Raw genomic sequence first — 16,273 nt, 5'->3', positions numbered from 1 at the left:
GTAGTATTCTCCTTCTATGAAGAAACTGTAGCTTTTAATCAATTACTCGGAACTTAGAATATTATGCAAGTAAAAATAAATAACAGTTAGGATTAAGAATATTACCTGGTATGTAGCATGTCGTGGGAGTGCACTCGACTTGGATGATTATAGGTGGATACCGCTTTTCAAAACCTTAAAGATAATCGAGTGTCCCTCTACTATCTTTGGATGAAAAAGCATTAGAATATTAAACTGATTCAAAGTATTATCCCGCAAAATTTGTCGAGACGTTTAAATACTCTGTATTTGACATTAAAAAAAAAAACAACTGTGAGCTGGGAATATCATGGCTTCCACGAAGATATTACTAGCTGGTTTACTTTTGTGTAATAACGAGAAAATGGAAAAATTCTTTATTATAGCATACAATAGGAATTATGGGAAGACATTTACTACTAGTGACTACAATATTGTATATTTGTATATCATAGAGTGGACATTTAAACACTACTTTAAATGTTCGTGTGCTTGCTGCCTCATAACCAGGCTTCCATTATGTTGATTGTATTCTATTCACATAGTTGCAGAATGTGTGTGTGTGTGTGTGTGTGTGTGTGTGTGTGTGTGTGTGTGTGTGTGTGTTTTCCTTGAAAACATCAAATTCGCATGCGAAATCTCATTATATATGGAACATAAAAGATTATGAGTGACACTTGTAAAGAAATATTTCCCATCACCAGACAACTATTCAGTGTCGCTCCATGTTGCCAACGTGAGATATTAAACCAGTGAATTGAAAACCCACATAAGGGTATCGATCCATAGAAATGTCTGGCTGTTTAGATAGTGCATTGCGTTATATCCGGTTCAGTAGATGTAAGGGTTTATACGAAGGAAGTGATATGAAAGTGTGTTTCAGAATACTAATGAGAAGGTCTATTACATTTGCTTTCGAATGCAGCTGACAAAAACGATGTGGGGTAGCCTTCAACAGTGTTGGTTTGACATTGAAGAAGTCGGCACCTTTAAAGTAATGCTCTGGGTGAGATAAGATAGGAATGTTCTTATTCATATTAATGTCACCGATGATTTACGAGGTATTTGAGAAGGTCAGTTATTAAATGGACTGCATAAATTAGTCAAATGAAAGAATGTATTAAGGTCGCTTTGTATCAAAGCCAAATGAATAATTCAATGAATGAGTACCTTCAAAGGTATCTGAAAATGACAATGATTTGCGGAATATTAAAATGAAGAATAAAAACAAATCTTAAGAGAGAGCGAGGATGAAATTCTTAAGCTTTTTTTTGTGTGTATAAAATTGATTATTACGAAATATTTTTGTGTGTTTTGGGTATGATTTATTTTTAATCTATTCATCAGTTACTGATTTCTTTCCTCGGATAATCAACCACGAAATTCACGATTTTTCCCGCAGTAATACGAATTAGGATTAGGAGCAGGTAATTGTGAAAGTTGTTCTGCCTTACTCTCACTGTAAGTCTACAATTTATGGGTAGAAATGAGCTCAGAGGAGACCTCATTCCTATCCATTTCCAAAACGTAGGACTAAAACTGATCTTACATATTTAATTCTCATGTAACTTTTAGATTTCTAAAATCAATCATTTAAGAAATAAATATAAAGACACCAATTACAATTAGCAATATCAGATTCAAGCCAGATATTATAAGATCGTTTTTAATTTCGCATTGCTATCAAAACTGGCCGTTTGCGAAAAGAATAACATCCTTATTTCTCTAACAAAGCCTATGGATTCTAATCAAACGTCAATGTACGCGATTGTCTTTAGATAGAGAAATGAATTCCTGGTATGTGACCGATCCGCTTCTTTGTAAGCCTAAGCGGCTTGAAACAAAAAAGTTCTGTAGGTCGTCTCTAGAACAGGGTTTAGGGATTATCCGACCCTTATTCCTCAAGATATTATATTAGATTCGGAGACTTTCATTACTCTCGTTAATATAAAAAATATGAGTCTTAAAAGTTCCTTCTAAACATTTATAAGATATCTGCCTGATCAAAATGATATTATTTAAACTAAATGGAATGACAGACTCATCATAAAACATTAAATAATAAAATCTACTTTCCGTGACTATGTGTACGTTTTGCCAATTCTGGGAGCTCTACTTATTTCATTACAGAAGGGTTATCTTGTTTTTTTTATGTAAGACAGAAGTTTCGATGTAGTTCCATTACTAGGATTAGGATGGAAAGTGGTAAGGTGGTGCAGAGAAAGAGAGAGACAGAGAGAGAGAGAGAGAGAGAGAGTTTGAAATAAAATATCTCTCTTCTTTTCGAAACCGTATTTTACTGAGCGTGGGCGAATTTACTGCTACCCATAAACTTGCGAAACTGGTCTGATGTATTAACCAGATGATGCACACCAAAAGCAGCAAGAAATAACCGTAAAAACTACAAGTGCAACTTCTCTGTATTCGTAGTCTCATCTAATAAATTGATATTTAAATTAAATTTAAAAAATTAAAAATGTTTGGCTTCCGTTGGGGCACCAGCTAGCACGTACTTTTTTCATTCAGAAACACAATAACTGATTGTTATTTGGATATAAATGTTTAATAAATTATTATGTAAAGGTTACTATTATAATGGTAATCTATAATTAAAATTATTATAATAATTCATTGATCATAATAGATTTAGCGCGTTTAATTTTAGCATTGATGTGAAAGATTTTATAGATGTAGTGAGAGTATACGATTTAATATTGCATTCCGTATATGCAATGCATATGGTCGACCTCCAACTTCTGTTATAACGAAATTGTGATTACCACGGGATTTCTACTCCACTTCACGGCAGTTGTCCTCGGTTACAACATCATTTTGGATAAATAATCGACATCTCAGGGCTACTAAAGGGTCGAGTTTCAAATCCGGATGGAACTCAATGTATCTCCCTTTATATTTTTCATAAGCCCGACATCCGTTTTTATAGATCCTGAGAATTTAAATTAAGCCGGTTCATGGGAGGTCAACAAATCATATTCTGTAACGCTGGGAAGAATGCAGATGCGTAAAAAAAAAGCATCATCATTTCCGATAACCAAAAATCCATATTATAAAATCCATACAATAATACTATGAAAACTATTTTTCATAGTTTTTAGAGTGTAACGGAACCAATATTTTGGAATAAAAATTGTTTGTGTTGGCTACATTGAAAAAACTTGTGGTGGCAGCACTGAACGTCCCTGTTTTGTTTTGTTTACCATCTATAGTTCTCATTCAAGTACATTAGAGATTGTTTTGAGTTAAAATTCATGTTAAAAAAATCGGAAAAAAGGAAACTTGTCCGACTTTGTAAAAGAACAAATCGTTGGTGTTCATCAATGACATACATGTATTGAGGTCGACAGTTCTTGAGGTTATGTCGCATACACAGGTCATGGCAGACAACATCATCGAAGAGAAACAGTGAGTGAAAATCAAAAGTAACAGAAAGAGACATTTAGAAGGACTGTTTCGAAAAATCACAGAACTACTGCAGTAGCGGTAACAGCAGAACCGAATATTCATCTTGCAGAACCTGTTGCTACCAAACCTGGTTCTGTAAGATGAGCTTCGTAAATCAAATTTCACTGCAAAGCTGCAATTATTAAACCTCTGATTACTGAAAGTAATGCTCAGATGCATAAACGATGGTGTCAAGACCGTCTCGCCTGGATATTAGGAAACTGGAAATGGTTGATATGGTGAGATGAGTCGACTTTCACGTTGTTTCCTACATCAGGAATAGTTTACGTTTGGAGAACACACAAATAATCCGGTATGCGTGGGTTCCAACAGGAAAGCACGGATAACGATTGATAACGATTATTTGGACATTTTGGATAGTCAATTGAACCTCATGATCCAAACCTTATTTCCAAACTACAATGCAGTATTCCCAGATGATAATGTCCCTCATTCAAACAGCTTGGACTGTACAATTGTGGTTTGAAGAGCATGAAAGTGAACTTCAACATCTTTTCTGCCAGCACAGTCACCAAGTTTGAACATTTCTGAACCACTCAGATCAGTTTGGGAGACTAGAATAAGAAACAAATTCCCATGTATAATATCTTAAAAACAACTTGAAGATGTTCTTCGAGAAGAATAGAACCAAATTCCGCTATAAACTATTCAAAACTTATTTGAGTCCATTCCAAGAAGAAGAATTCAGGTTGTACTGAAGGCAAAACACTATGTTAAACACAAACTAGATGACTTTATTAAATCGACCAGCTTCATACAGGAACACGTAAATTTTAATTACAGTAAAAATTAATAGATTGCATTTTATATATCATCTCAAGATGATATGTTTGTACTCTAGATATGTTTGCTAGTCATCTGGATATGTTTGTACTTTACAGCAGGGTTTCCGGGTTATCTGATTCTTAATTCACTCACTGTAGAGATACTAATATTATAGGTTAACAACTTTTTTTATTGGAGTAATTAAAAAAAAAACCCTTTGTTTGGACAGATCTGGTTCAAATCCCGTCTAGAATGTGAACCTTTATAAGATCTTTTCAGCTGCAAGTAAGTTAGTAGCTCTCATAGGAATGTTTCTGCGAAATCTTGTTTTTTATTTATTTATTTATTTTATTATTATTATTATTATTTTTTTTTTTGGATCAGCAAAACAGGCGAATTGGACAATGAAAAGACACATGCATAATCACAAAAATAGCTAATCACATTACTGTGAAGTAGCGATATGAGGTAGAGCGGCCTGTAACGATAAGGTCTGGAACTCCCTGGAAATGGGATAATAATAGTTATTATTATCCCAAGATTCTTTATAGAGTGCTTGCCAGTATAGAGAACTTCAACAAAATGGACTGTTCGATATGTCTGGAAAGATGCATAACTAGTATTTGAAAAAAAAAGGAACAGTTAAACTTACAATTAATTACGTTTAATTGTACAAGTAATTAACAGTTAATGAAAGTACATTGGATCATTCTGTGAAATCGCAAAGACTGAACCTTTACCCATTATGATTACACTGATTAAACTCTAATCGCACGCTAAACTCTAAAATAATGCAACACGATTCAACAATATCAGTCCTGCTTGATATTAAAAAGATGCTAAACTTGATGTAAAATTGGCCTTTGATGAAAGTGAACCCATAGAAACTTCTAGAAAATAACTCGTGTTACTTTTACGATGGTAGAATAGTGCAACTTAACACGGTCTGTTTATCTTTCGATTCATACTGTTGTTGCAAAATAATATTCTAATTTAAATATTAACAACACTGTGAATTTATTGAATATCGGAAATTCTAAGCATAGACCATTTTCAATTATGGCAATGATCAGTAACATAGCTTTAGATATTACTGGAAATTTGCTAACAGTATAATAAATTGATAATATCTTTTAAACAATAGAAAATCGTAAATAAATTTCTAAAGAAATCTATACTAAAAGAAAACAAAATATAAATGCAATTTTAAGGCTTAGAAACGTTTAATTTATTTTGGAATTTTTTTTAAAATTATGATTTAAAATAAACACCTTTATAAGATTTAAATAACTTTCAAATATGAATAATTTTCTTGTAAATTTCTCATATTTGAAATTTCATATTTCAATATTTCATATATTTCAGAAATATTTCAGAAATTTCATATTTCAAATATGAGAGTACAGAACTCAGGATATTTCAGCCTTGATTAAAAAAAAAAAAAATTGAAATTTCATATTTCGAATATGAAAAATCAGAAGTATGTCCAACTGCATCGGGACACAAATGTCCCCTATATTTACACTTCCATGCAGACTATAGCAATCAAATTCTTCTCAAAAGCATCTGTGCACCCTAACAAACCGATCCAACTTGCTGCAGATTATGACGCAATGGATTATTTCAAACATAAAAGACCTAAAGCCATCCTAAACTTCAACACTGAAGAGTAATCTCCTCGCCCAATCAGGGCGAGCAATTAGCTCATAAACCTTCTCCACTCACAGTATCTCTGAAGATAGCGGGGAATATGAAAAGCTTTTGCTTCACCCCTTATGTCAGTAAAGTCAATAGTTGATAATTTTGCGAGTAACTTGCTGTTAGCATCTTCTAGAAGAATTGGAAAAAGTTTCATATCGTAGTAAGAAAAGATAGGAAAGTTAGAAAACATTTCGCTAATTTCAACATATAACGGGTATCTTTGCAAAATCATACGACTTTGAGGAAGTTGCAAAAGTGTTAGGAGAGCATGTAATCGCTCTTGAGATTTTCACGGGCACGGCTATTTTAAGAAAGAAAAAATAAACAGAGAAAGAATTGAAAGCCAAATCCTTCAAGAAAAAACGAATAATAACGGAGTAAGGCGGAACCAATTTGGCAACATCTAGAAATCTTATAATAAGTGGTACTAATTTTACGAGGAACAATATTCATAAAGAGAATTGAAACCGAATGGATATAAGTATTAAAACACTTTTATAAAAATATACTTAATTTTAACGTGAATCTCACGATATATATATATATATAATTATATATGTAAATAAGTTTTTTTACCTTGGGTAATGTATATTGGGGTAGTGACCCCACCCATAATGTATTGCAGTATACATCTCTTAGTGAGATGTGGTTTACATTATGGAAAATACTAAGAATAGTGATCAGAGCTTTACCCACCTTTACAATGAGTTGCCCTGGTGTTACACCACCTTTAGACTTGAACTAAGTTCAGGCGCAAACTTAATTGTTTGCTTACTTGGGATTAGGAGTAAAATAAACAAGTTTATAAAATTACTTGGTAACCCTAATATATATATATATATATATATATATATATATATATTATTCATAATTACGTGTACCATTTATAATGATAGGAAAGCTGCATGAAATGGAGTTCAGCATAGTTTTATTATATGCAATATTATCCTCTTAAATCGTTTACAACTCTTCAAGAATCTTTAGCTAAATTAAATAATCAGTTTGTGAAATTTGAAATGAAAAATCAGTAAAAAAAATAAAATTATGAAAATAGGCAGAAAACAGAAAATTGTATTCATTCTCAGCAATGAATCCAATAAAGGTCAGAAATTTTAGACTTTTTTTTCTGTGAAAATTGTAAAGTGAAATGAAACAGATAACAAAATATTATTTAGAATCGTACGGATGTTCCGCGAGAGATTCTTTAAAGTTCTGCAAAATTGCAATGCGAAAGATAAATATTTTTGACACACAATTTAATACTAGACAAACTTAAGTATTTAGGAATTATTTAAATAATTAATTAACAACCCGGTTTTTTTTCTCTAATTCTGATTTTTTTTAATTTTATTTCATATCTGGAAACAAGGAAAATTCATCAGCTAAATTATACAAATCATACAATAAGAAACAAAATGTACAAAACACTTATTTCACAGACAGTAATAATACCAGCTGAAATATATAAGAAGGAACATGCACGTTTGAATTTTTATGAGATGGAGCTACCATCGATCAGCCATGGCACATGCGCCGTCCACGGCATGTTGTTACCATAAGTTTTAAAAAAGGTATACCGTGAGTAGACATATCGATACGAAATTAATAACGGAAAAACTCACATATAAAGATTATTTAATAGTATAATTTTCGCCTGTGTGTCACAGGCATCTTCAGTACATATTAAGCCCAAAGTAAACAATAACTGACAATTCCAAAAAGCTCCACCTAATTAGCTGGTGCAAGATAACTAAAAAGGCCAATAAATTTCCTAACAAAAAGAAAAATAATAATATAATAAAAAAATACAATAAAAAGTTAGGAAAGATTAGCTGATTTATAAAGTACTATCTCCCATAAAGGGGATAGACGTAAGCCGTCGAACCTATTTAAGTTAGGAGAATGAAGTAAAGTTTCACGTTTCTTTATAAAGGCGTTCCATGAGGAACCGACTTTTGTGAAGGATTCTTGTCTTTCTCCAATGAAATTTATGTCTAGTGAAGATGGCATGTTCTGCAACTCCAGACTTTTCAGGTTTAAAGTATTCAATACGGATTTCAAAAATTTTATTTTTGCAATCCGTAGTATTTTTATATAAATATCGGTTCTTCTAGTTAAAGAGAAAAGTAAATTTGATAAAAGGTTTCAGACTTTGAAAGTGGGGCAAACTATACAATCAACGACTAGTCTTAACGGAATGCCTGGTTTATGAACTTTTGGAAGACCACGCAATCTAGGTGGACGACCGAAGTTTGTTTTAAGTTTGTTTTTTGATCTTCATTCCATGTAGATACATCATTACCAGGCATTCCTTTAAGACCAGTCGATTTTATAGGTTTCCCCACTTACAATATCTCAAAATTATTATCAAATTTACTCTCCTCTTCAACTAGAAGAACTGATACTTATATAAAAAATGTTTCGGATTTCAAAAATAAAATTTCAGATCTTCATTTGGACGTTTCTGATATCATGATCAGTTTAGATGTTGTTTCTTTATTTACAAATGTGCCTCTTTCTGAAAGCAATAAATTACTGCAACAGGAATTTCCTTCAGACATTGTAAAATTATTTGATTTTGTAATACATTCTGGTTATTTTTTCTTTAAAAATAAGTTGTATCAACATATTGAAGGAACAGCAATGGGCAATCCTCTTTCTTCTGCTGTCTCCAATTTTTTTATGGAACATTTTGAACAACGTATCTTTGACAACATTTCTCCCTGTCCTACTCATTGGTTCAGATATGTCGATGACATTTCTGCTATATGGAATGGCTCTTCTGATGAACTTCAACAGTTTCTCACTAAGTTAAATGCACTTCATCCTAGGATCCAGTTTACCCTAAAAGTAGAATGAAATAGTCAGTTAGCCTTTTTAGATCCTCTAATTCTTCGTCAACCAGATGATATCCTACAATTCTCAGTCTACAGAAAGAAGACTCATACAGGCTATTATATCCATGCTGAATCTCATCACCATCCCAGTCAAAAGGCAGGAACTATTAAAACACTGGTTCATCGGGCCCACTCCTTTTGTTCTTCAGACGATCTTTTACAGAAAGAACTGCAATATATAACTTCTTCCTTTCTATCTAATTGTTATAAAAATTCCTTCATCAAAAGAGCTATGGGTAGTTTGTCGTCTTCTTCAAATACAGAAGAAATAACGCGTATTCCTATCCTATATGTACAAGGCATTAGTGAACGTATTGCAAAAGTTTTAAAACCACTAAATATGTTTGTTGCCTTTCGACCGTTTAGAAAAATCTCCACCTTTCTCACTTCTCCTAAGGACAAGCTTCCACACCTTAATAATCCAGGTGTCTACCAGATTCCATGCTCTTGTGTATTATCTTATTTCGGACGAACAGGAAGATCGGCCTCAATTCGGCTAGACCAGTGGTTCTTAACCTTTTCAAAGTCAAGGAACACTTTTCATTATAAGAAAAATTTGGGGAACAACAAAAACATTAGGATCATAAAACTAACAATAAAAATATGTATGGACTCGCCTTTTATAAAAATGGAACTTATTTTAATGCGATACTTGAGCTTGTCGGCTTTTGCAGGTTTCAGCAATATCAGGTCTAATATGTGATATAGCTCTTCTCATCTCTTTGTCAATATTAGTAAGTCTTTTACGCTTTTTATTTTTTATATTGGTTAATATTGAGAAACCGAACTCACAGAAATATGATGTTGAAAACTGTAGCAAAATTTTCAGCGCTCTTGTGGATAGCTGGGTATTCGGCTTGACAAAAATACAAAATTCCTCAGAAGTTATTTCAGAGAATTTCATTTTTAGAGTACGATCCGTTGACGAGGTAACTAATTCTTCTCCTTGTAATGAAAATTCACAACTCGATGTATTAACTGTGCCAAATGGATTTCGTATCCAGTCATATTTGTGTGTATTTAAGGAAGGAAAGTAACTTGAAATATTTTCTTCCAATATTACTAATTGTTCTGTCGATGGAATTATTTCCGTTATAGGAAATAATTCCATCGACATTTTTATTCAGAGTAGTCAATTACACTCAGAACTGTGTCATGTGACATCTTTCACCGGCGGAACACTTGTAACAAATTCGCGGAACACAAGTGCTCCGGGGAATGCCGGTTAAGAACCACTGGGCTAGAAGAACACCAATCTTATATTGAATACTTTAAACCTGAAGTGTCTGGAGTTGCAGAACATGCCATCTTCACTAGACATAGAGTTCATTGGAGAAAGACAAGAATCCTTCACAAGAGTCGGTTCCTCGTGGAACGCCTTTATAAAGAAACATGTGAAACTTTACTTCATTCTCCTAACTTAAATAGGTCCGACGGCTTACGTCTATCCCCTTTATGGGAGATAGTACTTTATAAATCAGCTAATCTTTTCTAACTTTTTATTGATTACATTTTTTTTTTTGTTAGGAAATTTATTGACCTTTTTAGTTATCTTACACCAGTTACTTAGGTGGCGCTTTTTGGAATTGTCAGTTATTGTTTAATTTGAGATTAAAATGTACTGAAGATGCCTGTCACACACAGGCGAAAATTATACTATTAAATAATCTTTGTACGAGAGTTTTCCGTTATTAATTTCGTATAGATGTTGTTACCAATGTATGACTTACATTTCTCTACGTAGTTGTTTTGTACATTACTACAATCTGAAAAACATGCATATGCACTTCTGCTATAATGGAGCTTGAAAATGAAGAAAGATGATAACTTAATATTCATGATATTAATTCAAATTACGAGTACAAGCACTCCCCCCTCCCCCTAAAAATATTGTAATTCTCCAAATCTAATTGAATGTTTTATTACAAATGAAAAAAAAAAGCGAATCTAATTTATCTTAAGAGAAAAACAAAAGTTCAGAATTAAAGAAATGAAAGTACAACAATAATTATTAATGATTTTTACTTACAAGAGTGATTATGATTATAGCGACCTCTGATGGCGTTTCTATGTGACCAAGTATTATAAAATAGTTCAATAGTTTCTTGCGTCGTCATTTACAAATGAAACAAAGGAAGGAAAATCTATTCAGTGTTTTTAAATAAAAATTAAACGAATTGTTTTGTGCAAGGAGGTCATACAAAATCATCTAACTTTGTAAATGAATTTGTGGCTTCATTTCTCATTAGCTATCACACAGTATGTAACGGAAAAGCACAACAAAATAGAAGAAAGGCGAATAATTGAAGTTTGCTATCGATATTTCAGGCTGTATAAAATAGACGAGTAATCGGTAAAATTTTTTTTTCTAAAACCCATAATACAGTTCAAAGGTGTACAGTTTTAATACAGTGACTATTTTTAAATAAATGCTTCGATTATTGAAATCATATGATTTATTTTCAGGTCCGCTGGCTAAAAGAAAATATTACAAATGTATCTGTTCTCCTAATATTTGTTTGATATGTTTATAAAAAGAACTTTAAATACAATTTGTAGCTTTTGAAGCCCAAGCTCTGAACGTATTTTATTTGTTGAATCAAATGATTTTTTTTTAAATACAAAAATAGATAGAATAGAATAAATGTATCTCTGACGGAGCCTATGTAAAACTCCTTTTCGGTACTAGTTTGCATTAGAACTGTAATGAAACTGAAAATTATAGAAAATAACAGATAAAACGAAATGTAGTATTTTTATTCTTAAAATTTCCATTTTGTAATGGATGTATCAAAATTAATTTTTATTTTGTTATCCTTCTATTTTCTTACTCTCTTTTCAATAGTGGGGAAGCTCTTCACAATATAAAAAGGAAATAAATGTGTCAATATTTATTAATTTTTCTTAACCTCTTTCGTCTTACTAACTATGAATAATTAATAAGAATAAAAATTTAAATTCTTAAAATATAGAGATTGGGGTTTTCAAGAACTAGTAAACAACTGCTAAGACTTGGTAATGAATATTGGCTTTTACAGCTGTCAGGATAGAGAGAGAGAGAGAGAGAGAGAGAGAGAGAGAGAGAGAGAGAGAGAGACAGAGAGAGAGAGAGACAGAGAGAGAGAGAGAGATTATACGCGAGTTAAACAGTCTTTTTCAAAATTAGTATGGCGCTAATTGTTGTATTAATTTTATTTTTAGCAATGTGGCTCACGAGGAGAGATGCTGTTTTCGCTCTCATATAATCCCAGCACTGCAACGTTGACTTTGTCTGTTTTAAAAGTAAGGAACTTGGAACTAAGAGAAAAAGAAAAAGACTCGGGTAATTATATTTTCATTTTTATTTATAATTATCTCTTCTGTTTTGTTTTTAAAAAAGAAGACATATATAGTAGCGGACCAACTAGCCCTGTTTAATATATTACAATATCGTACCATAATTATTGATGAATAAAGATAATAAGAAAGATTCCGGTAATTGGACCACATGTTTATTAAGCTAAATGACAATAAAAAAACAAACCCGACAAGTTTCGTAAGTCGTTTGACTCACATCTTCAGGGGTCAAAGGTAACTAAAATGTTTAAACACAAGAAATGAGAAATTACTCAAAATAATTCATTATGTACAGTTGTGGCCATCTAACTGTTATCAAATCGAATATCCGAAAGTAGATTCAGTGCAATGCTAAGTTTGAACAATGTTGGATGCTGTCACGTTCTTTTGTTCACATTGTCCGAGGTCTGAGTTGGGTATATTTTTTATCAATGCTGACCAAATTTGGTGTAAAATTAGGCCCTGGTTTTTGTTAACTACGTTCGAAGTCTAAGCATGTTTGCAGCTTCCTTAAATTTCCTTATGTAACATTTTTTTTCAAGGTAAGACATGCTTGTTTTTTGCCCGAGCATTATGGCCGGTGGAAGTTGTATGCTATGCTAGGCCTGATTTGGGTTCTCCTCTTTTTTGTACTTCTTTTTGGTGTTCGTTCATGCGAATTTCCCCTGATCTTCCCGTCTGGCCTACATAGCAGATGCCAAAGGAACAATGAATTTTATATACACCTGGTTTTTTAAAGGATGATGTGGAGGTTTTGGGGGATGTAGAAATCTTGAAATTTTTTCCAGCGGTAGAAAATCCACTTTGATGTTATGTTTGTTTAGTAATTTGACCATTTTGTCTGTAACATTCTTGATGTATTGAAGCGTGATTGCGTTCTTGAAATCTTGCTTTTGTGAAATGCTTGTAGGAGATGTGTTGAGGATTCTTTTTATTGTCTTAGCTTCATAACCATTTTTTTTCAGGATTCTGTTAAATATTGAAATTCGTCATTTATCTGTTTTTCTGTGCTGGAAATATTATAAGCTCTAACCCACAAGGTTTTAATTTTTTTTTTTTTTTTTTTTTTTGCGAGGGATGGTGGTGTGAGGCCGCATTAAGAAATCTTCCTGTGTTGGTGGGTTTTCTATAGATGGAGAAGTATAATTTATTATATTTTTCATTCACTTCTATTAGAATATCAAGAAAGGGAATTTTTTTTAATGTTTTTCTTGTTCCAAAGTAAATTTTAAGCGCCTGTGTAGCTCAGTGGATGTGGAGTTTGCCGACCACGGCGCTTGGCCGCACGAAGGAAGACTTGGTTTCGAGTCTAGTCAGCGACTAGAGGAAATTTTTCTAAGCCTTTTTTCGACCGGTTCCAGAGTTAGTCGATCTCTGGCACTGGCAAGCAGGTTTTTCCTCCCGGAAACTCGGGTTTTTCGTCCTGTAAACTCAAGAAAATCGACCGTAGAGCCCATATTATTTCAGACATTAAATATATTGTGTTAGGGTTAGGGACCACGAGATGGCGGCACATTTGAGTCGTCTCTCTTCACTGAGTACCGCTTAATTAGTGATAGCCTTGGGCCATCTATCTCTGATTGGTACCAGTGGAGATTGAACTGCCCACTCAGTCTCCAAAAGTTAGATAGGGCTAAATGGCCTCGCCTACGCCCCGTATACGGGAATAAAAAGGCGTTAGCTGAGTTTTTTTTTTTGAAGTAAATTTTATGTTATTGTGTATATTATTCAGGTAATCTTTGTAAGCAGTTAGTTCCTCTGTTTATCCTGGCCATATGATGAAAATATCCTCTACATAGCGTAGCCCAATGTTTGGTTTTTTTATGATAATCGTTTAAAGCATTATTTTCAAAATGTTCCATATATAGGTTTGCTAAATTCTGGGAGAGGGGGAAGCCCATAGCCAGTCCTTCTTTTTGTTCCCAAAATTTGTTTTGATACATGAAAAAAGTATTTTTTATGCAGTGTTTTTAAAGTTCTACGACGTCCCGAGGAAAGAGGTCCTCAAGGAGATTCACTGTTTCATCTCTAGGAACATTTGTAAACAGGTTGATTACATCCAAACTTGCTAAGATGTCTGATGGTCCTATGCATATATCCTCTACTTTCTCAATAAAATGTGCACTGTTCTTAACGAAAGATGTTGTTTTTCCTATATGTTGTAAAATCATGTTGGTGAGATGTTTTGCCAGATTCGAGGTCGGAGAGTCAAAAAGAAGGACTGGCTATGGGCTTCCCCCTCTCCCAGACTTTAGCAAACCTATATATGGAACATTTTGAAAATAATGCTTTAAACAATTATCATAAAAAACCGAACATTTGGCCATGCTATGTAGAGGATATTTTCATCATATGGCCAGGAACAACAAAGGAATTAATTGCTTTCAAAGATTACCTGAATAATATACACAGTAACATAAAATTTACTTTGGAACAAGAAGAACATAAAAAACTTCCCTTTCTTGATATTACTATTACTATTACTATTATTACGGGCAACTCCAGGGAGTCATTAGACTCATCGAGGGAGGCCCCAAATCATATTCATCACAACTATTTGACATTCATACAGTATCTATCATACCTCGCCTTAAACTCAATCCACCACAGACTCAGGGAGCGCATTCCACTCATTCACTACTCTAAAAGTAAAGAACCCAGCTCTAACACCTTTACTAACCACACTTTTGCCCAGTTTCCATGGATGTCCCCTAGTCCTCCCCCAACCAGCCCTGTTCTCAAAAATATCTTCTGAATTAATTTTATAGAAACCCTTCAGTAATTTGAATGTCTCAATCATATCTCCCCTCCTCCGCCTATCAACCAATTTTTGCAACCCACAAATCCTCAACCTGTTCTCATACGGTTCATTCCACAGACCTGCTATCATCTTGGTCACTCGCCTCTGGATCCTCTCCACCTCCTCCCCATCAAGAAGAAACCTAGGTGACCAAATCTGAGCACAGTAGTCTAGATGGGGTCTTATCAAGGCTCGATACAGAGGAACAATAACCTGCTTGTCTCTGCTTGTCAACGTATTCTTCAGCAACCAAGTGATTTGATGAGCTGTTTTGGTCAATTTTGCAATGTGTCCCCTAAATTTCAATTCCTTATCTACCAACTGAATGAAAAAGATAATAAATTGTCCTTCTCCATCTATAGAAAACCCACCAACACAGGAAGATTTCCTAATGCGCCCTCACACTACCATCCCTCGCAAAAAATAGGTTTAATTAAAACCTTGTGGGTTAGAGCTTATAATATTTCCAGCACAGAAAAACAGATAAATGACGAATTTCAATATTTAATAGAATCCTCAAAAAAAAATGGTTATGAAGCTAAGACAATAAAAAGAATCCTTAACACACCTCCTACAAGCATTTCACAAAAGCAAGATTTCAAGAACGCAATCACGCCTCCATACATCAAGAATGCTACAGACAAAATGGTCAAATTACTAAACAAACATAACATGAAAGTGGATTTTCTACCGCTGGAAAAAATTTCCCCCAAAACCTCCACATCATCCTTTAAAAAAAACCAGGTGTATATAAAATTCATTGTTCCTTTGGCATCTGCTATGTAGGCCAGACGGGAAGATCAGGGGAAATTCGCATGAACGAACACCAAAAAGAAGTACAAAAAAGAGGAGAACCCAAATCAGGCCTAGCATAGCATACAACTTCCACCGGCCATAATGTACTCGGGCAAAAAACAAACATGTCTTACATTGGAAAAAAAATGTTACATAAGGAAATTTAAGGAAGCTGCAAACATGCTTAGACTTCCAACGCAGTTAACAAAAACCAGGGCCTAATTTTACACCAAATTTGGTCAGCATTGATAAAAAATATACCCAATTCAGACCTCGGACAATGTGAACGTGAACAACAGAACGTGGCAGCATCCAGCATTGTTCAAACTTAGCATTGCACTGAATCTACATTCGGATATTCAATTTAATAACAGTTAGACGGCCACGACTGTATATAATGAATTATTTAGAGTAATTTCTCTCTCATTTCTTGTGTTTAAACATTTTAGTTACCTTTGACCCCTGATGATGTAAGTCA

At 33.5% G+C, this 16,273-nt stretch overlaps 1 protein-coding gene across 1 annotated transcript in view; it reads left to right on the top strand.

The window, feature by feature from the left end:
- Positions 1–16,273, top strand: part of LOC150099461 (synaptotagmin-1-like) — a 62,827-nt gene that overhangs the window by 36,233 nt on the left and 10,321 nt on the right. Inside the window, exon 2 of the mRNA XM_090404038.1 lies at positions 12,066–12,186. Coding sequence (XP_090260164.1) covers positions 12,066–12,186 — 121 coding nt within the window. The remainder of the gene's footprint in view (positions 1–12,065; positions 12,187–16,273) is intronic.

Source organism: Typopeltis vanoorti, chromosome 14 (assembly GCF_054136105.1).
Source record: "Typopeltis vanoorti isolate ZY-2024b chromosome 14, IOZ_Tvanoo_1.0, whole genome shotgun sequence".
NCBI classification, from domain to species: Eukaryota; Metazoa; Arthropoda; class Arachnida; order Uropygi; family Thelyphonidae; genus Typopeltis; species Typopeltis vanoorti.
Note: the sequence above shows the minus strand (reverse complement) of the source record. Positions and strands in the feature narration are given on the sequence as shown.